Below are 23417 nucleotides of genomic sequence, written 5' to 3'. Positions count from 1 at the left end.
CATCAGAGAGCTAACGAACTATATAGCTGATTTTATATTCTTTGATCATGATACCCCAACATAAAGCAATATTTGTCATGCCACTCAAAGAATGTCAGGAGGTGAACCTTCAGATCCCCTTTCAAGGTCCCACTTGATCCCCCACATGGTGTCCACCTGGACAGTTTCAGCAAAAGGCGTTCACCTGTCTGTCCTGGATGTGATCTGTGATGCCGTCTTCCTCTGCTGAGCTCTTCTCGTTGTCCTCATCTGAGACTTTGCTCCTCTCTGCCATGCCTGGCACAGGATTTCCTTTGTAAGCTTCAGTGTAGGCACTGCGGAGAATTAGATAAGTCACGTTAACGGCACGCCACGTGAATTTTAAAAAATGGATTAATTTATTTTATGGCCAGCCGTCCTTTGCCGCTTATTTTCTTTATTGTTCTCAGGCACCAGGCAGGATGCCATCGGAAACAGCAACAGAAAAAAGGTGTAAAAATGATCTTTTTTAAATATATGGGTTGGAGAGTAACAATTACCTACTAAATAGGGAATTAAAACATTCCTGTGTCATATCTTTGAGTTATTTGCCACCATAAACGTTTTGATTCAAAAATTTGCCACATTACACAAAGAAAAAAACAAACAAACAAAAAAAGTGGGGGACAATTGTGCATTAGCAGACACTTTATAAACTCAGATCTCTAAAGAACAATCCATCCTGAACCTGCTTAATTAAGTTTGTGGTCAAGGGGGGGCCAGTGCCCACCCTGGCAGTGCTGACACAAGCCAAGAGCTGACCCTGGCTGGTGTGCCAGTCTGAACCATACAAAGTATATCCTGATAAGCTCAGACCCATTTAATCCAATTCAGGGTCACAGGGGACCATCACAGCAACACGAAGCACAAGGCAGGAACCAACCCGGGATGAGACCCCCAGTCAAAACCAAATCTGAAATGCCTCGTTCAAAGTTCTCCTTAAAATAAACAATTTCTTTCACGATTGCTCCAAGTCACAGCCATGCTGTAATTCAACGCTCACCTAATGGCTATAAAATAGTTATAAATGGCATCTTAATTTCTTGCTGCACTCATTCAGAATGCTATGAAATTGCTCATCAGCAGTTCCTGCAGATCTTAATTGGAAGAAGGTGCCACATCAGTCTATTATACATGGCGATAGCATAGGCTAATTGCACCTCTAATGGTTGCCTAATATGTCAGGCTTATAAGCGGGCATCATATCTGTCACTCTCAAAGGAGCTGTTCTTTTACTCTCACGGTGGCACAGTGGTTAGCACTGTAGCCGCCCGTCTCTGGGGACCTGGGTGGGATGTCCTGCTCGGTCTCTTTCTGTTACTCCAGATTGGTTCAAAAAGAGCATGTGTGTGTATATGCCCTCGATGAACTGGCACTACACCCTACAACGCTGCCAAGGTCCCTTAGCGTATAGAAAAATGTATTCTTAAAAACAGTAACCTCTGCGTATTACAAAAAAATTATAAACACATGAGAAAAGTAGACACTATATTTTATTAAGCATAAGATGTAAGAGTTAGGATTTAAAAGACTTATGCCTACATGAGGCAAGGTGAGGTCCGCGGCTCATTGCGTTTTACAATAAATACAGTGCATCCGGAAAGTATTCCCAGCGCTTCATCACTTTTTCCACATTTTGTTATGTTACAGCCTTATTCCAAAATGCATTAAATTCATTTTTTTTCCTCAGAATTCTACACACAACACCCCATAATAACAACGTGAAAAAAGTTTACTTGAGGTTTTTTGCAAATTTATTAAAAATAAAAACATTGAGAAAGCACATGTCCATAAGTATTCACAGCCTTTGCCATTTAGCTCCAAATTGAGCTCAGGTGCATCCTGTTTCCCCTGATCATCCTTGAGATGTTTCTGCAGCTTCATTGGAGTCCACCTGTGGTAAATTCAGTTGACTGGACATGATTTCGAAAGGCACACACCTGTCTATAGAAGGTCCCACAGTTGACAGTTCATGTCAGAGCACAAACCAAGCATGAAGTCAAAGGAATTGTCTGTAGACCTCTGAGACAGGATTGTCTCAAGGCACAAATCTGGGGAAGGTTACAGAAACATTTCTGTTGCTTTGAAGGTCCCAATGAGCACAGTGGCCTCCATCATCTGTAAGTGGAAGAAGATCGAAACCACCAGGACTCTTCCTAGAGCTGGCCGGCCATCTAAACTGAGTGATCGGGGGAGAAGGGCCTTAGTCAGGGAGGTGACCAAGAACCCGATGATCACTCTGTCAGAGCTCCAGAGGTCCTCTGTGGAGAGACGAGAACCTTCCAGAAGGACAACCATCTCTGCAGCAATCCACCAATCAGGCCTGTATGGTAGCGTGGCCAGACAGAAGCCACTCCTTAGTAAAAGGCACATGGCAGCCCGCCTGGAGTTTGCCAAAAGGCACCTGAAGGACTCTCAGACCATGAGAAAGAAAATTCTCTGGTGTGATGAGACAAAGATTGAACTCTTTGGTGTGAATGCCAGGCGTCACGTTTGGAGGAAACCAGGTACCACTCATCACCAGGCCAATACCATCCCTACAGTGAAGCATGGTGGTGGCAGCATCATGCTGTGGAGATGTTTTTCAGCGGCAGGGACTGGGAGACTAGTCAGGATAAAGGGAAAGATGACTGCAGCAATGTACAGAGATATCCTGGATGAAAACCTGCTCCAGAGCGCTCTTGACCTCAGACTGGGGTGACGGTTCATCTTTCAGCAGGACAACGACCCTAAGCACACAGCCAAGATATCAAAGGAGTGGCTTCAGGACAACTCTGTGAATGTCCTTGAGTGGCCCAGCCAGAGCCCAGACTTGAATCCCATTGAACATCTCCGGAGAGATCTTAAAATGGCTGTGCACCAACGCTTCCCATCCAACCTGATGGAGCTTGAGAGGTGCTGCAAAGAGGAATGGGCCAAACTGGCCAAGGATAGGTGTGCCAAGCTTGTGGCATCATATTCAACAAGACTTGAGGCTGGAATTGCTGCCAAAGGGGCATCGACAAAGTATTGAGCAAAGGCTGTGAATACTTATGGACATGGGATTTCTCAGTTTGTTTATTTTTAATAAATTTGCAAAAACCTCAAGTAAACTTTTTTCACGTTGTCATTATGGGGTGTTGTGTGTAGAATTCTGAGGAAAAAAATGAATTTAATCCATTTTGGAATAAGGCTGTAACATAACAAAATGTGGAAAAAGTGATGTGCTGTGAATGCGCTGTGAAGATGCACTGTGAAGACTTATGCCTACATGAGGCAAGGTGAGGTCCGCTGCCCATTGCGTTTTACAATAAATAATTGCCACACTTGCGGCTTAAGGAGGGGGTGTTGTAGTGTGGCTGCCCGGCGTTTGCTTACTTAAGTGCATAGGTGGGGAATCGTCCGTGTCCGTTACTGATACCGCGAGCGGCTAATGGCCACACCTGTGCCACGTCCCCGCAAAAAAGATGAGAAGCGCAAGTGCGGGGATCGGATCGGGGGAAAAGGGAGGTAGAAAGACGACTAAAAGGTAATCTCGGTGAGGACGATCAGCTAACTAGAACAGAATGGCAGCACAAATAGGGGCCCCGCGAAGGAGCGCTCTAGGGGCTGGTTCACCCCTCTGAGTGATAGTGTGGAGAGTGGTGAGCATGGAAGATGACTTCCCTAGGGATCCGAGGTACGACTGCGGGTGCGTGAAGGAATGCCGACCTCGGACGGCTAGGCTGCGCAGTTTGGAGGAAGCCAACAAGACGAGTTGGGTTGGGTGGATGAAGTTCGTGGCTCCTGAGTGATGGGTGAGCCGGGGAGGCGAAGAAGGAGGTGGGCGGAGACTGCATTTTAACCTCTGCTTTTATTGGACTGATTTATTGCGTTTTTACTCCCCACGGTTCACGTGTTTTTATGGATAATTTATTGTTGAATTTTTTGATTCTTGCACTATGAACACTGTGTTGTTTTAATAAAAGCACAGAACACTTTATTTTCCACCATCCCCTTGCTCTACGTATGATTTGTCCCCATCTGGCAGCTCAGTCGGTCATAACTAATCACCATAGTTGGGTTCGACAGACTCCCAAATGTAAAGAGAGAGCATGAAGTTGACCCGCACCATCACACTACATATTTTTTATTATTCTGTATGAGCTAGAAACCACCAATAGTTCATTAAGCCAAAGGTAAGACGAGCAGGAGAACTTAGAGAGGGAATGTAAACTGTTTGGCTGTAAATAAAGGTAGCAAGCGTCGAGCTTGTAGGGAGTAAGGATAGGCCTTGTCAGACAGAAATGATGGACAGGGAGGGGTTTGGACTCCCCCCTCAGTTAAGAAATATTGGTAGAATTAATTAGAGGCCAGATCAGAGCAGTGAAATGACAGGAGTCAAGTCAAGTCACGTCAAGTCAAGTTGGGGAGCAGGGACTGGTACAGCGCGTTGCCGCACACACTACATGACGAAACAACTCCGGTTGGCAACCCCACAGGCAAAAACACGGTCCAGTCCCACCCTCCGGAAATGACCCTCTATCTGCCGCAGCCAGGTGTTACGTGGGTGCCCCCTTGGCCTGGTCCAGCCACTCGGGTCCTCAACAATGAGGATCTTACGAGCGAGATCGCCCTCGGGGAAACATGCCACATGGCCGTAGTGCCGTAACTGACGCTCCCTCACACTGCAGGTCATGCGCCTCATTCAGGACTCCGTGAGCAACACAAAGTCAAACCAGCGGGACCCAAGGATTCTCTGAAAGAGACACAGGAGTCCAGTGTTCATCTCAGGTCACTGGATAGCATCCATGTCTCACAAACAGGAAGCACCAGGACTCAAAACACTTGGACCTTCGTCCTTTTGCAGATATCAGGAGCGCCACACACCCTTTTCCAGCGACCTCATCAACCCTCATGCTCTCCCAATCCATCTACTGACTTCATAGGAACAGTCACCAAAGACATGAATGTCACTGCTGAGGTCAGTAAACCTCTCAATGACGAGGTCGACACTCTCTCCGCAGACAGACACACTGCTGATGGCCGTGCCCAAGAGGTCATTAAAGGCCTGGCTCTTTGGTTTTTATCAGGACCCTCGCAAGCCCAGACACTTGGACCCCTCACTCAGTCTCTCGTGAGCCCCGATCAGAGCCTCCATTGACTCCGCAAAGATCACAGCATCGTCAGCAAAGTCAAGATCCGTGAATCTTTCTTCACCAACAGATGCCCCACAGCCACTGGACCCCACAACCTTGCCCAACACCCAGTCCATACAAGCACCGAACAGAGTAGGAGCAGAAACAGACCCCTGATGAACCCCAGAATCAACTGGGAAAAACACAGAGGGTCTGCCTCCACTCTGCACAGCACTCACAGTACCAGATATCCAGCAACCTCGAATAATGGCTTGTATGATAAGAATTGTAATAAATGTAAGAGATGCCTATGGCGGGGTGGCACGGTAGCGCAGTGGGTAGCACTGCTGCCTCGCAGTTGGGAGACCTGGGGACCTGGGTTCACTTCCTGGGTCCTCCCTGAGTGGAATTTGCATGTTCTCCCCGTGTCTGCGTGGGTTTCCTCCAGGCACTCCAGTTTCCTCCCACAGTCCAAAGACATGCAGCTTAGGTGGACCGGCGATTCTAAATTGGCTCTAGTGTGTGCTGGGTGTGTTTGTATGCGGTGGGTTGGCACCCTGCCCAGGACTGGTTCCTGCCTTGTGCCCTGTGTTGGCTGGGATTGGCTCCAGCAGACCCCCGTGACCCTGTGTTCAGATTCAGCGGGTTGGAAAATGGATGCCTATGGCTCGGTGCTCCAGTCATCTGAATTGCCGTACAATAAAGCCTGATTCTGCTGCCTGTCCTGAGACTCCAAGTGCCTTCATTGGGGCTGAGGGTCCCCGTGCTGCCTGCGCCAGTCTCTTTCAACAAGAGCAGCCCCTTCCCCATATGACATGGTATCCATATAAGTAGCTCATCACATTGTGTTCTTAAAGCCCACGTCACATTACGCGGCATTTCCAGCGATTTTCAGTCATAGCCTTCATTTTCTCAGCCTTATTGAGTCGGAGGCCGTCAGCCACAAGGAGGCACCACTGAGCCCAAAAACACCAGACAAAACTCCACCAAACACAGTTAAGGGTGAAAATAAAAAAGTCATTATTACCCAGAGACACCTTCACAGGCTTTTGAAGATCAATCCAACAATGTACCAGTCATGAATAAAGCTCCTTCTCCCCATATGTCTCATTCCACCACTCCAAGTTAGTTTCGCCTCACCTGAATGAGGCAGAGTGGCTCCTTTTATGGCGGACCCGGGAGCACTTCTAGTGTCACAGCATTGCATGTCAGAAGTACTGTACTTCCAGGTCATACAGAAGCTCACCAAAAATGTGGAGGTCCATTCTTCACTGTAGCCCCCAAAAGAACCCAACTACAATACCCAGGCATATTGGGTCCCAGCCAAGGGAGCACCACACTGCCACCTATTGTGCTTGGGGATGAATTGTTCAAATGATCCATTTGTCCCTCACTCGGCCATTATTTGATCATCCCAACTGGAATAGAAACTGAGGTCCATCCCGGCTGGGTTAGGTATCCATTCTTGTGCTCCATCCATTGTGGCCTCCAGGCCAGGTAACTACATATCCCCAACCCTAGTTGGGACGCCAGTCCATTCAGGCCAGCACCTACTATATGTACGTGTGTGTGTGTTAAACTGCCAAATATGGCATAATGGTACATCTAGATCAGTAAGCTGCGGTGCGCTGGCACCCTGCCCGGGGTTTGTTTCCTGCCTTGTGCCCTGTGTTGGCTGGGATTGGCTCCAGCAGACCCCCGTGACCCTGTAGTTAGGATATAGCGGGCTGGATAATGGATGGATGGATAGATAGATCAGTAAGTATCTGCTAAGAAAGAACATTTCAATATATCAATATTTTGGAGTTAACCTCCACTTCCTAAGAAGACTACAGACCTTCATGGATTTGATTGAAATTTAGTATCGTTGTAGAAAAACAAACATTTTAAAACACGCATTTTCAAAAAGAGCGCAGTTCTTCAAAAATTGTGTTTTGCAAAGATCATCAACAAAAGACAAGTCCCACGGACAAGCAGGAATTAATCTACGGTAGGAATGTTTTACTTATGTGCAAGTATACTGTACAGTGTATGTGCTTAGCTCCTTTATTCCTAATATTTTAAAATACTAGGGGGCTTTGCCCCCTGCTCGCTTCGCTCGCCAACCCCCCGGCCTGCGCTACACACCAGCAATTTTGCATCTCTGCCGCTCACGAACAACAAATCTTTTAATTCTCGTGGATACGCCTCTTCATTGGGAAGAAACACGACTTTTCCCTGATGGCAACACGAATCAGACAATCTACAAGTCTCCGACTTAAAGTTTAAAGCGAAACGATATGTACATACTTCTGTCATATCACGTAGGTCCATATATTCGATCTCTTTTCATATTTACCTTTTCATTAATATCACATTGAATTTTGATTCCGTGTTTGGAATTCCATCGTGACAACACAACGTATAACTGCCCGTGAGTGAATCTCGTTTCTTTCTCTCTACATGAACTGTGTCTGACAGTAGCATTGACACAAATGAGAAATGATTGAGCCGTGGGCGTGGCTGTAAATGTTTTAGATGTGGGCGGGGCTTTTCCAAATCTCTTCACATAAAGTCTTGTCTCGCGGGATTTCACTTTCACCAAACAACAAATCTTTTCATTCTCGCGGATACGCCTCTTCATTGGAAGGAAACACTGATGGCAACACGAATTAGACGATCTACAAGTCTCCGACTTGAAGTTTAAACCCGAACAATATATTCGATCTCTTTTTGCTGTTCCGTTATTTAACCGAGTAATAATTTCCATTTGTTTGCACTAATGCGATCTTTACTATCAGTTTTCGGAGACTTTCAAATTTTATTACTTTCATTGTTTGTAACCTACTCTGCATGTGTACCGCGCCAATGTTTTTGAATTCTTTACGACGTTCTACTTTGTCATTGTGGTACCTGAATGGGGGTGGTACCCAGCCGGGATGCCTGAGAAGACCGGAGGAGGGCTTGTGCCTCCTCCAGACCTCGAGGGGGCAACCGCCCTGGGGGCCAAGGGTACAGAGCTGGGAAGCTCGACCCTGTAGGGGCCCATGGTCACTGCCAGGGGGCACCCCAATACCAGTAGGACCCTGGACCTCAGCACTTCCACCACACCCGGAAGTGCTGGAGGGAAGAAAAGAAGAGACACCCGGTGTGCTTCCGGGGATACAGCTGGCACTTCCGCCACACTGGGGTGTGTTGGTGGGAGATTGCCGGGGACACACCTGGAGCACATCCGGGTGCTTATTTAAAGGGGCTGCCTCCCTTCAGAGGATGACTTGAGTCGGGTGGAAGAAGGACAAGGTCTCTGGAGGAGAGAAGGAGGTCGGTCTGAAGAGAGAGAGAGAGAAGGCATTGTTTATTGGCCTGGACTGTGGGGTATTGGGGCTTGTGTGAGTAAATTGTAATATGGAAACCCTAAATAAATATTCCACATCATCTACTCTTTGTCTTTTATTTCCGGCCCCGGACGTAGTTAAATCTCTTGGCACAAAGACTTGTCTCGCGGGACTTGAAAGTATCTCTCTATAAATGTCACATCTTGTCGCAGGATAAAAAGTCTCGTCTCCCAAGATTTTTTTATTATAATAGAGAGATATCCATCCATCCATCCATCCATTGTCTCCCGCTTATCCGAGGTCGGGTCGCGGGGGCATCAGCTTGAGCAGAGATGCCCAGACTTCCCTCTCCCCGGCCACTTCTTCTAGCTCTTCCAGGAGAATCCCAAGGCGTTCCCAGGCCAGTCGAGAGACATAGTCCCTCCAACGTGTCCTGGGTCTTCCCCGGGGCCTCCTCCCGGTTAGACGTGCCCGGAACAGATCAGATGCCCAAGCCACCTCATCTGACTCCTCTCAATGCGGAGGAGCAGTGGCTCTACTCTGAGCCCCTCCCGGATGACTGAGCTTCTCACCCTATTAAGAAAAAAAACATGGCAATAATTTACATATTTTTCAGTTTATTTCTTTATGTTGCATGATATTGTAGGATATTTACCCTTGAAGTACTGTATATGTAATATATTTTAAAACATATTCACATTCAGGTCAGGTCAGGTCAGGTTGGGGAGCAGGTACTGGTATAGCACCCACCACACAACAATACAGCTGGGGATCCTGGTTGGCAACCCCCCAGGCAGACAAATGGTCCAGTCCCCAGTCCAGTCCTCCGGAAATGACCCTCTATCTGCTGCAGCCAGGTGTTACGTGGGCATCCCCTTGGCCTGGTCCTGCTGTTTGGGTCCACAACGATAAGGATCACCCTCAGGTATTTGCTCCACATGGCCGTAGTGCCCAGCCCATGAAATTAATACATTTCCTTCTAATTTTTGAGTCAATAAGTCACGGAGCTAAAGAGCTCCTTCTCTACAAGTGGCAAAACTAGGTGGACAAGTTCAAGTTCAAGTAGGATTAGAATGGATTTAGAATGAATTAGATAAAATGCAAACCATTTATACGCACTCATGAAACATGACTGTGACAATATGGGACCGAGGACAGCAGAGAGAGGACCACTCTGGAAAGCAATGCCGACTCAGGTTCAAGACCAGAGAAGTGTAACTGGCTTAAAGGACTCCATGTCTGTCAATTTCCTCATCAGACTTAAGCAAGATCTTGCGTTTTGAAAATGAGCAGCTCACGGCCGATTTACACCAGCCGCTCCGCTCCGTCCTCGTAACAGCTGGAGGAGACTCTGAGCTCTGTCTGCACTCGGGCCTCCTCAGCTAATTAGCTATGCTAATTACATTCATTTAAAGATGTGCAGTCATTAGCTTAATTCTGCCATTACTGTAGTCAATCTCCATCATTTATGCGTATCACAAACTGTCATTAAGACATCTGGAAGAAATTGAAAAGAAAATGAGCGACGATGGCCTCAGAGTGAGGCATGCTCTGTTTTTCCAACACATTATTACTGTTATCTTATGGTATTGCCTTGTGAGCGGCGCGCTGGCACAGTGGTTAACACTATTGCGCCACAGATCACGCATCCTGGATTTAAATCCCCCTTGACCTTGGACTGGATTGAGCCGGATTGAGAACATTACGTGTGTTACATTGCCTTAATAATAATAATACATTTTATTTATATAGCGCCTTTCCCATGCTCAAGACACTTCAGAGTTTAAGAAAGAACGGCAGGGTATACAGTACATAGCATTATATTAAAGCAGATAAATAAATAAAGAAGAGTAAGATAGTAATTCAGAGAAAAGCCTAACAGACAACATAACTGATGGTCTCGCACACACACATACAAGTTACATGAGCATCTTGACATGGAGGTAAACTGAGAGAAGGGTAATAAAGTCAAGTAGAGCTAAGAGCCAAACTGAACAGGTGAGTTTGGAGTTGTTCATGGAGTCAGCTGATCTCATTCATTTCGGTAGGTCATTCCAGAGTCTGGGCGCTATACAGCTGAAGGCCCTGTCACCCAGTGTGGGGCGCAACAAGATTGCCAGAATCAGAGGACCTTAGTGGGCAGACAGGCACATAGTGATGGAGAAGGTCACTGATGTAGTTTAGCGCGAGGTCATTTAAGGCTTTGTATGTTATTAGTAGAATTTTATATTCAATCCTTTAAGATACAGGGAGCCAGTGAAGGCGAAGCAGGGTGGGTGTGATGTGCTCGCTGCTGCTGGTCCGTGTCAGGACTCTTACAGACGAGTTTTGAATAAGCTGGAGCAGTGATAGAAGATTAGAAGGGGCACCTGCCAGTAGGGAATTACAATAATCGATGCGGGATGTGATATAAAGCATGGACAAGTTTCTCAGCATTAGAAAAGGATATGAAGGAGCGAACACGTGATATGTGACGGAGGTGAAAGTAAGAAAGTTTCTTAATGTGATTTATGTGGGCGGAATAAGAAAGGGAGGAATCGAAAATGACACCCAAGATGCTTTGCAGTAGAGGCAGGTCTGATGAGATCACCACGCAGATGGACTGGGAAGGAGCTCATTTTATTGGTCCCAATTTGCAGGAGTTCAGTTTTGTTGCAGTTTAAATTTTAGAGTTCTGCTCCATCCAGGTTTTAATTTCACTGAGGCAGGTTGTGAGGTGAGAAAACTCTGATGAAGTTCCACTTTTAACATTGAAATAGAGTTGAGTATCATCTGCATAAAAATGATAACCCAGTCCAAAGCTACGGATAATATGGCCACGGGGAAAAGAGAAGAGGACCGAGGACAGAGCCCTGAGGAACCCCTTGTGTGACTGGCGCTGTGCTGAATCTGTTGTTGCCAACACTAACAAACTCTTGCCTATCAGTCAGGTAGGACTTGAACCACTGGAGGGCAGTGCCAGAGATACCCAGCATGTTCTCCATTCTGGACAGTAGAATGTCATGTCTGACCTGAGTGTCAAATGCTGCCCTGAGGTCTAACAGAATTAATATGCTGGTTTGTCCAGAGTCTGCTGCCATAAGCAAATTATTGATTACCCGTAGCAGAGCAGTTTCACAGGTGTGCTGTGCCATGATACCAGACTGAAAGAGTTCCATCAGATTATTAGAAGTTAAGTAGTTGATGAGTTGGGAAGCTACAACACGCTTGAGTACTTTTGACAGAAAAGGTAAGTGGCAAATAGGCCGAAAATTGTTAAGATTGTCAGCATCAAGACCAGACTTTGTTAACATGAGATGTACAGGCGCCCCCTACAGTTTCCCCTTGTAACTGTTGTTGCTTATCTGGTCTAGAAAACCCTCATAAAGAAACGGTAGAACAACGGGAGAAAAATGTCAGCAATCAGTAATCAATGCTTCTGTTTTACAAAGCAACTTTAACAGGTTATATCCTTGTCAGCACAGCACAGCAAACCCTTTCACTTCTCTCTCCTCGATTCCTCCCGGGTGAGTGTTGCCCAACTCCTCTCTGGATTCCGACAAGCCATGTGAAGACGAGGGCTTCCTCTTCAGCCTAACCCAGGAGGACTTCTGGTGTCGAAACTTCACCTTCGGGAAGCACTTCTGGGTGTCGGGAAGAAACTCAAACCTTTCACTCCCAATAGCTCCCCCTGGTGTTTCTCCCATCGGACCTAACAGGGCAGTTCTATAGGACCGCAACTCTCAAAATGTCCTGCGGACAACCATACTGGGGCTCGCCGTAAGGGATGCCGCCACCCAGTGTATGGAGGAAAAACCTGCACATGCAAGGCCACAGTTGTGTGACTTTCCCACCGGGAAAGGGACTATTACTTATCCCAGTCAGGATGCTTCATCCATGTTGTCCATCCAGCATGTAGACTTCCCGTCCATTGTTGCTGGGGTTCCTAACAGGGTGCACCTTTCTTCTACATCCATCACGATGTTGGCCTCCCAGTCAGATAAGAGAAAGGAGTCGATTCCCACTGGGACCCCAATCCATCCATTACAATATCAATATTTATCCAGCCATCCATTATCCAACCCGCTATTTCCTAACTACAGGGTCATGTGGGTCTGCTGGAGCCAATCCCAGCCAACACAGGGCACAAGGCAGGAAACAAACCCTGGGCAGGGCGCCAGCCCACCGCAGTATCAATATTTATTTGTAATGATAATTTGTTTGAATGTTATATTTTCTAATACTTAATAGTTTTTCTTTAAATATAAATTATTTTTTACCAGCTATTAAATACAATGAACACCATTGGCTTCATATGTGTGGACCTGAAAGATCTGTGTATCTCAATGGGTCAGCAGTCAGGGCAGACAGAATCCCCCTGAGTGGGACAGCAGAGTCAAGATTTGGCAGGAATGGCCAGTTATTTCGCCTTTCTTTGGAGTGCCGCCATTTTGTGGATTCCGTTGCTATGATGCGCCCCCTTGTTGCTAGGGGTGTGTTCACAGAGGTTGTGACCCTAACCTTGTTAGTTCAGGGGTTTAAAGGTCGTCTCAAGCAGCCATGTTTTATCCAAGCTTGACAGATAAACCCTTGAATGGCTTTTTCCAAAGACTTTTCTTTGATTATTTCCCGAAGTAATGAATCCTTGCTGTTTTTGGTTTTTGACTCTTTGAATTTTTTTTGATTGCATTTGGTTCTGATGAAAGACCTGTTCAATTCCCAGTTTTTCACTTCCCTGCATTCTCTCTGACTTTGATTCCTCGGTTTAGTTTTGGTCCTGACTTAAAGTTTGCTTTGACCTTCCGTTAACAAAACTCACACAAATCTTGACTCACGTTCATCTCCTGGTCCTCTCTCAATCTTCAAGATGGTACATTACATTGTGAGTGCATAAAATAAAACAAAAATGGTGTGAGGCCTGTGAAAGACCCATAAAGCAGACCAGGCATATCCAGAAAAGGCTTTGCTTAAGGCACACTGTGGTGCCCAAGCCCCCCAAAGCTGGCATACTCACACTTTGCCTGCTACTATAAGAGGTGCGGGCAGCATGGTGGCGCAGTGGTAGCGCTGCTGCCTCGCAGTTAGGAGACTTGGGTTCGCTTCCCAGGTTCTCCCTGTGTGGAGTTTGCATGTCCTCCCCGTGTCTGCGTGGGTTTCCTCCCACAGTCCAAAGACATGCCGGTTAGGTGCATTGGCGAGTCTAAATTGTCCCTAGTGTGTGCTTGGTGTGTGTGTGTGTGTGTGTGCACGCCCTGCAGTGGGCTGGCGCCCTGCCTGGGGTTTGTTTCTTGCCTTGTGCCCTGTGTTGGCTGGGATTGGCTCCAGCAGACCCCCATGACCCTGTAGTTAGAATATAGCGGGTTGGATAATGGATGGATGGATGGATATAAGAGGCGCCCCTTCAGTCTCAGCTTTCAAATCCCAGCTGAAGACTCACTACTCCAGTTTAGTAGACCCTGACTAGAGCTGCTGATTAAATGTACAGACTGCATCTCTGTTGTTAGTCATTAATATGAGAGTTTGTTACTAAACTTTACCTGTTCTGTTTCTTTTCTTGGTACTCAAATGTGGCACTTGGTGCCCACTGCCCACCTGCCAAGTTGTTTTGCCTGCCTAAGGTAAAGTCATCCCTGATGGAGGATCGCAGGAATCAGCGGGTAGAGGAGTCCTTTCATCTGATTGGCTGACTCAACGCTGACTCAGCTGTGGAATGGCTAATAGAGGGTGGCAGCTTGATGGCTGAGGTTTCCAGGACTCTGAACAAATCCATTCCATTATGTGATATCATCGACTGTTGAATTCTGCTCTGTACTTGTAACATTTCTATTGTACTATTTTATTGTATTGAGGATGACTTGTGTTCTGTTCTGTGTATTGTGTTGTATTGTATTGTATTTCAACACCTTCAACACCATCCTACCTCTGCTCCTTAGGGACAAGCTGACAGAGATGGGAGTAGATTCATACCTGGTGGCATGGATCATGGACTATCTTACAGGCAGACCTCAGTATGTGCGTCTTGAGAACTGCAGGTCTGACATTGTGGTAAGCAGCACAGGAGCACTGCAGTGGACTGTACTTTCTCCGGTCCTGTTTAGCCTATATACATTGGACTTCCAACACAACTCGGAGTCCTGCCACGTGCAAAAGTTCACTGATGACACTATGCTATCGTGGGCTGCATCAGGAGTGGGCAGGAGGAGGAGTATAGGAACCTAATCAAGGACTTTGTTAAATGGTGCGACTCAAACCACCTACACCTGAACACCAGCAAAACCAAGGAGCTGGTGGTGGATTTTAGGAGGACCAGGCCCCTCATGGACCCCGTGATCATCAGAGGTGACTGTGTGCAGACCAATAAATACCTGGGAGTGCAGCTGGATGATAAACTGGACTGGACTGCCAATACTGATGCTCTGTGCCAGAGAGGACAGAGCCGACTATACTTCCTTAGAAGGCTGGCGTCCTTCAACATCTGCAATAAGATGCTGCAGATGTTCTATCAGACGGTTGTGGCGAGCGCCCTCTTCTACACGGTGGTGTGCTGGGGAGGGAACATAAAGAAGAGGGTCGCCTCACTCCTGGACAAACTGGTGAGGAAGGCAGGCTCTATTGTAGGCACGGAGCTGGACAGTTTGACATCCGTGGCAGAGCGACGGGCGCTGAGCAGACTCCTGTCAATCATGGAGAATCCACTGCATCCACTGAACAGGATCATCTCCAGACAGAGGAGCAGCTTCAGCGACAGGCTGCTGTCACCGTCCTGCTCCACTGACAGACTGAGGAGATCATTTCTCCGCCACACTATGCGACTCTTCATTTCCACCCGGGGGGGTAAACGTTACCATTACACAAAGTTACTGTCTGTTATACCTGCATTGTTATCACTCTTTAATGTAATATTTTCTTTATCAGTGTGCTGCTGCTGGAGTATGTGAATTTCCCCTTGGGATTAATAAAGTATCTATCTATCTATTTATCTATTGACCCCCTTTTTTTTTTTAATTGCCTTTCCTAAGGTTTCTTCCATTTCTTTCCCCCAAAAAGGGCTTTTATTTTGGAGTTTTTCCTTGTTTTCTTAGAGAGTCAAAGCCGGGGGGCTGTCCAAAGACAGGGCCTGTTAAAGCCCATTGTGGCACTCCTTGTGTGATTTTGGGCCATATAAAAATAAAATGTATTGTATTGTATTGTCCTTGAGCCCGTGACATGAAAAATTGAAAATGGAGATGGACGTGGAAATGAGGACACATAACAGCAAGAGTAGCTTCATCAAATGTGCTGTTTAAGGGGTCTCACATTGTTTTGTTTTATGCAATTGCAACGTAACAGAATAAATCACTCAAAGCAAAATAAAAAAAATATAAATCTCTGGCCAAAGAGATCAGTCCAACTAGGAATCATTATAAATGAAGAATTTATTTTATATAAGTGAAAATGGAACAAAAAATAGCAAACGGATTTGCCTAAAGACGCAATCCAAAGCAAACAAATCCAAATCCATAAAGCAAGAGCAGAATCCAAAAACAGAAGCAATAATCCAAGAAACCAGAAAGATCGACACTCACAAGAACAAAAAAAAAAAAAAATCACACTTCAAACATGAATGAGCCACTGAAGTAGCGATGGGCAATACGCAAATAATTTGTTCTTTTTGAATGACCCATTTCAGTGAATCGTATAAAGCGATACACGAGCACAAACAAATTGGTACAGTGGAGCTCAACAGGAGTACTAAAGCCCGTGCGGGTCTGATCTGCATGATGTCGTCAGCGCCTTTTGTTTGGTTGGTAGATCTTTAAAGTGCCTGACCATTTAGTCTCGACTCACTACCCAAGAACCAGTTTAATGATCCTTGTTTCTTTGATTTAAGAACAAATCACTGCATGTTGCACAGTTCTCATTCACTTGGGATTCTGTAATGAAATTATTTATTTTAATTATGTATTATAATGTGTTATCATACTTTGTGCACCTAAATATTACAACGGGAAAATGATTTAAATATATATATATATATAAATTTATATTTATATATTCATGGCATTCATAGTCTGAATCACAATCTGATTGTATGGATGGTTACCTACCAGGTAACGCTTGTGGTTGGTCTGCACGCCGGCAAACATCCGCCACGGTGCCCTCTTTCAGTTGCGAGAAGCAGATCATAGAATGTTGCAAAGTTTTACTGTCAAATAATGCAAAGAGTACACGACACGTGTTTCGCCCTAATTCTGGGCTCATCAGGGGTACACACTCACTGCACCCCCTCTCGGAGAATCGAACCTCGGACGTCAGCGTCAGAGGATTGTCTCAAGGCACAAATCTGGGGAAGGTTACAGAAAAATTTCTGCTGCTTTGAATGTCCCAATGAGCACAGTGGCCTCCATCATCCGGAAGTGGAAGAAGTTTGAAACCACCAGGACTCTTCCTAGAGCTGGCCGGCCATCTAAAGTGAGCGATCGGTGGAGAAGGGCCTTAGTCAGGGAGGTGACCAAGAACCCAATGGTCACTCTGTCAGAGCTCCAGAGGTCCTCTGTGGAGAGAGGAGAAACTTCCAGAAGGACAACCATCTCTGCAGCAATCCACCAATCAGGCCTGTATGGTAGAGTGGCCAGACGGAAGCCACTCCTTAGTAAAAGGCACATGGCAGCCCGACTGGAGTTTGCCAAAAGGCACCTGAAGGACTCTCAGACCATGAGAAAGAAAATTCTCTGGTCTGATGAGACAAAGATTGAACTCTTTGGCGTGAATGCCAGGCGTCACGTTTGGAGGAAACCTGGCACCATCCCTACAGTGAAGCATTGTGGTGGCAGCATCATGCTGTGGAGATGTTTTTCAGCGGCAGGGACTGGGAGACTAGTCAGGATAAAGAGAAAGATGACTGCAGCAATGTACAGAGACATCCTGGATGAAAACCTGCTCCAGAGCGCTCTTGACCTCAGACTGGGGCGACGGTTCATCTTTCAGCAGGACAACGACCCTAAGCACACAGCCAAGATATCAAAGGAGTGGCTTCAGGACAACTCTGTGAATGTCCTTGAGTGGCCCAGTCAGAGCCCAGACTTGAATCCGAGTGAACATCTCTGGAGAGATCTTAAAATGGCTGTGCACCGACGCTTCTCATCCAACCTGATGGAGCTTGAGAGGTGCTGCAAAGAGGAATGGGCAAAACTGGCCAAGGATAGGTGTGCCAAGCTTGTGGCATCATATTCAACAAGACTTGAGGCTGCAATTGCTGCCAAAGGTGCATCGACAAAGTATTGAGCAAAGGCTGTGAATACTTATGGACATGGGATTTCTCAGTTTTTTTATTTTTAATAAATTTGCATATTTATGGACCTAACTGTACATACATACATATATACACACATACATACATACATACATACACACACAACATTTACTTCAAAAGAATCGAATCAGTAAAGTGAATTAAAATCCCCACCTTGAAGGATCTGCTCTTGATGTGAGAATATAAACACTGAGGGCGGTCCTTGAGCAGTGACATCACAGTGGCCCCACCTCTTGGGGTTCCACCCTCAAAGCACAAGGAACATAAGACAACACGGAAGCACAATACATAGGTACCAAATAATAAACAGAAAAATATTAACACAAAAGGCCTAACTACAACAGACAAGTGAAAATAGAGATATGCAAGGGAACAAACCCTGGCTGTAACGTAACACCAGTAGGCGCAGGTCAGAAGGCTACGCAAGGTGGTCTCGTTGCCAAGTGCTATATTAGGAACTCCCTTCCTAACCAACAGGTTACACCCTCTGGATTGGCCGAGGCTCATTGTCAGCCGCTCAGCAAATGTGGGAATTCAGGTCTAGAAATAAATAAAAGAGCCGGGGTCTTCACAGTCAGACGGACTGCACACTGGAGACCTTGCTTTGCGCCAGCCTCAGATGAAGAATGCCAAGGTCAAACAGGGCCGTATATTGTATATTTATTGTCTACAAAACATTGCCAGACCCCGACTGTACATCTTTATCTTCATGCTTCAGTTCTCTCGTGATTACTTCTGTTCAAAATTTCCGCAGTAGGGCTATGCTATGATTCATGCCAAATTTAAGTGGGTGAGATTCTATAAAACATTTGTTTACATATTATTGGAGTGAAATTTACATTTTCTTATAAATTGGATTTATGTTTTTTATAAATAGCTCCTATACACACGTCATAATAATAAAACACAACTGTGTCCATATTTCACAGTGTGAGTACTCCAGATGATCTGTTCCTCTCAGAGCTACAGGTAATTTTGTTCCATCCGTCTCCTTAGAATGACGTCATTTCCCTGCTGTCCTAATCCATGCACCCTTTCACCCTGGGGCGTTATATAATCAACATTTCCACCTGAAGTCTCCGTTCACTCAAAGACCAACGTTGGCGGAAAATGGAGCTGCAAGCCTCTGAAGTATTTATGTCTTTTATTTAATAATCATGGCCTAACGCCGATCCTATCGACAGCACGATCGTGCTTCGTCTTTTCTCCCTCAGACATTCAGATTAAACCAGATTTCGTTACAGGACCCCTAACCCTGTCTTTGTTTCAGTTTACACTGTATCTTGACCAATGATGGTGAAATCAGAGGGTATCATGACAATCTGATGGCCATCGAGACTGACCTGGAAACAGCATCCCATCTTTGATTGATTTTTTTGTGGCAGGTGCATGAACTTGCATGTTTCGCTAGTCATTAACAACATGAGGGGACAGTGTGATGAGATGTGTCATGGGATTTGTTTGCTGGTGAGTTATAACTATTAATAGCTTTTTTCCCCTTTAATAGATAGCTCTATAAAGGCACTTAGCGTTTGGCGCTCTGGTGAGTTAACGGCTGCACAGCTCCATGAGGGCAGGTGAAGCCAGCAGCGCGTGTTCTTCTGCAATTGCGAGCAAACGGAATTTTAGTTTATCAGCACAAAGGAGCCATGAACTCAGCTAAGTGCAGAGTCCCAGTAGGAGGGAATGTGGGGCGTGGCTGGAGTCACGTCGTGCGCCCTCATTGAAGGAAAACGGGAGAGGTGATGGACAGGATAGGCCATGACAATCCTGCGGCCCTATAAAGCAGGTTAATGAATGGTAGAGTTTGTCTTTCTGAAGAGAGCGGTGTATGTGACACTCAAAACCCTAAGACATTATTGTCCCTTCAGTCTCAAATTTTAAATCTGAATTTCCCCATTGGATTAAGTGAAAAGTCAAGCAAAATGACCCCTTTTATTGGCTAACTAAAAAGATTACAATATGCAAGCTTTCGAGGCAACTCAGGCCCCTTCTTCAGGCAGGATGTAATCAAGAGTTGCCTCAAAAGCTTGCATATTGTAATCTTTTTAGTTAGCCAATAAAAGGGGTCATTTTGCTTGACTTTTCACTACATTCATAATGGCTAACATTGTACAACACCCCATTGGATTAATAAAGTTTATCTAATCTATACTAATAAAAGGCAAAGCCCTCACTGACTGACTGACTGACTCGTCACTAATTCTCCAACTTCCCATGTAGGTGGAAGGCTGAAATTTGGCAGGCTCATTCCTTAAGCTTACTTACAAAAGTTAGGCAGGTTTCATTTTGAAATTCTACACGTAACGGTCATAACTGGAACCTCTTTTTTGTCCATATACTGTAATGGACTGCAGCTCGCTGGCCGTGGGAGGCGGAGTTGCGTATCGCGTCATCACACCTCCCACGTAATCACGTGAACTGACTGTGAACGCAGTACATAGAAAACAAGGAAGAGCCCCAAAGAGCACTGAAGAAAACATTCATTACACAATTGAGAAGGCAGCGAAACAATAAGAAGCGAGCGAGTGACGCATACAAGCATATTCATAAGTGCAGCTAAGGCGGAAACAAAGCACGGTGTAAACCATAAGTTTAAATTAAGTTTGGCAAGATTGCTTTTCTCCTGTACAACTATACGTTGCATTCTCAACAGTAAGCTTGCACGGCTTGGTCATATTACAACCGGAGTGCTGAACTGACAACGTGGTATACAAAGAGAACTATAACAATCGTAATAAATGAACAATAAAACAGCAGACAACCCGTGGATTAAATAAAAAGGCTGCTTCCTTGGCGAAGCAAGGAAAAAGGATGGCCTTATATGGCGTTCGTTTATAAAACAGCGGAGAAGCTGTGTAAAGACTGCTTCACAAAAAAACAGCAGAGCGCCTTATATGAGCAGGCAGTCAGCTAAAGAAGGGAATCAATAAATAACTATAATCGTAATAAACGAACAAAAAATAGTGGAGAATCCGCGGATTATAAAAAGGAAATGGGTACCTGAACAGAAAAGTGAGTCTCAAATACCTACACAATAACTATAACAATCGTAATAAACGAACAATAAAACAATACAGAACCGCTAAGCAAGGAGAAAGGACGGCCTTATATGGCGTTCGTTTATAAAACAGCGGACAGGCTGTGTAAAGGCAGCTTCACAAAAAAACAGATCCTTAACAAATTGTTATTGGTATATTTTCCCTCAATTTAAAAAGGTTTTCTTTTCTTCTTAATTAAAATTTAAAAGCAATACTTCACCGCTGCGAAGCACGGGAATTTGGCTATATGCAGTGAGTGTGTATGCCTGATGAGCCCAGAATTAGGGCGAAACACGTGTCGTGTATTCTTTGCATTATTTGACAGTAAACTATTTTCAACCATTCTATGATCTGCTTCTCACAAATGAGGGCACCGTGGCGGATGTTAGCTGACTTGCTGGCCAACCATAAGCGTTACCTGGTAGGTAACCACCCATACAATCAGATTGTGATTCAGACTACGAATGCCGTGAATATATATATGTAGATATGTAGATATGTATATATATATATATGTGTGTGAATGTATGTTTGTATGTATATATGTATGTCTATATTTATATATATATGTGCATATGTATATATATATGTGTATATATATGTAGATATGTATATATTTATATGTATATATATATGTACATATGTATATATATATATATAGATATGTAAATTTGTATATGTATATATATGTATATGTAGATATGTGTATATATGTATATGTATATATATGTTTACATAACCTCTTTAACACACTACTTTTCCACTGCGAAGAGCAGGTATTTTGCTAGTCTAATCTAAATGGAGGCTGAAAACTCACTACTTCAGTTTAGGATACCCTGACTAGAGCTGCTGAATAGCTGTGCATATTGCATCTCTGCCTGTTATTCATTAGTACTAAAATATTAGTACTGTATATACTCGTGTATAAGTTGGGTCTTGAAACCCAAAAAATCGATCATAAAATCAGACCCCGACTTATACGCCCGTTCAAAAATGCAACACTTAAATTTTTTATTTTTTACATTTTCTTGCCTCCTCCAATCTCGCATCAGTTTTTCCAACACATCAAATTTTGTTGCAGCAGCACAGTTACCAATTTCTTTTGCCACTTCAATGACGTTTAATTTAAAATCAGCTTCATATTTCCTTCTGATTGAATGCTCCATCGTAGATAAGGGATGCTCTTACGATAAAGATGTATGAGGGTGTGAGATACAAAAAACACAAAACAGTGCAAACGTCGCTTTGGAAAAGTTCGGGTATTACCGTGTGGTTACGTAGGCACAATAGCGAGAAAGAGGGAGAGGTTAGGAGCACATGCTGATACAGCGCATTGCCGTACCTCCATAGAAAAAAAAGACAGTGTGCTCTGTGGTGACTCTCTCAGGTGGGCGTTAGCATATCGTAATCTCTTGGACCAATAGTGTGAGTTTTCTGCATTCGACTTATACGACCAACATTATAAAATACCAGCAATTATATGGTAAAATCAAGTCCCGACTTATCCGCAGGAGAACTTATTCGGTAATATTTATAAGCTGTTACTAATCCTCCTCTATTCAGTTTAACTTCTCGGTACAGATAAAGTGGAATCACTGGGTAGGCGGGTCCTTTCATCTAATTGGATGGCCCAGCACTGACTCAGCTGTAGAATGGCCAATAGGAAGGAGGCAGCTCCTTGGTCGAGGTCTCCAGGACTCTGAGTGCCTCATGTTTTGTCTGTTCTTCAATCTGGTCCCAGAATTAGTTGACGTTCAGATCTTGTTGTTTCTCATTTGTGTTAATTAGCTTCTACTTTGTTTTTGATGTATTTGAACAAACCTGTGTTCTCATATGTGCTTGTCCTGTATTTAGTGAGTGGTATTATCTGTTGTGTTTTTGACAGTTGTGGCGATGCTCTCTGCCTGCAAGTGGTGAGCACCGCTGGGCGACAACAAAGTAGTTTATATAACTGTATTGTATTTCTAAGGTGGTCATGACAGATTGACTATCGAGCTCTGTGTTCTCTTTTGTGTGTTTTATTTTGCCCATTTTTTGGTACCCATTGCATGCCCAACCTACCAGAAAGGGAATCTCTCTCTGTCTCTGTCTCGCTGAACAGCAATAAGATTTACAATCATATGAAAAAGTTTAGGAGCCCCTCTCAGCCTGCATAATAATGGACTCTCCTTTCAACAGTAAAGATAACAGCGGTATGTCTTTCATTTCCTAGGAACATCGGAGTACTGCGGTGTTTTCTGAACAAAGATTTTTAGTGACGCAGTATTTAGTTGTATGAAATGAAATCAAATGTGAAAAACTGGCTGTGCACAAATGTGTGTCCCCTTGTCATTGTGCTGATTTGAATGCCTGTCACTGCTCAATGCTGATTGGTTGATGAGCTCGTTAAGCCTTGAACTTCATAGACCAGTGTGTCCCATGAGATATAAAGGGATTTAAGGTGGTCAATTACGAGTTGTGCTTCTTTCCCTTTGACTCTCCTCTGAAGAGGGACAGCATGGGATCCTCAAAGTAACTCTCAAAAGATCTGAAAACAAAGATTGTTGAGTCTCCTGTGTTAGGGGAAGGCTACACAAAGCCATCTCAGAGGTCTAAACTGTCAGTTTCAACTGTAAGGAATGGAATCAGGAAATGGAAGGCCACAGGCACAGTTGCTGTTAAACCCAGCAGGTCTGGC

General features: G+C 44.8%; 1 protein-coding gene across 2 annotated transcripts in view; it reads right to left on the bottom strand.

The window, feature by feature from the left end:
* Window positions 1-23417, bottom strand: part of LOC127526206 (FYVE, RhoGEF and PH domain-containing protein 5-like) — a 189316-nt gene that overhangs the window by 98244 nt on the left and 67655 nt on the right. For both annotated transcript variants that reach the window (XM_051920996.1, XM_051920998.1), the window contains exon 3: window positions 185-314. In XM_051920996.1, coding sequence (XP_051776956.1) covers window positions 185-314 — 130 coding nt within the window. The remainder of the gene's footprint in view (window positions 1-184; window positions 315-23417) is intronic.

Source organism: Erpetoichthys calabaricus, chromosome 18, assembly GCF_900747795.2.
Source record: "Erpetoichthys calabaricus chromosome 18, fErpCal1.3, whole genome shotgun sequence".
In the NCBI taxonomy this organism is placed as follows: Eukaryota; Metazoa; Chordata; class Cladistia; order Polypteriformes; family Polypteridae; genus Erpetoichthys; species Erpetoichthys calabaricus.
Note: the sequence above shows the minus strand (reverse complement) of the source record. Positions and strands in the feature narration are given on the sequence as shown.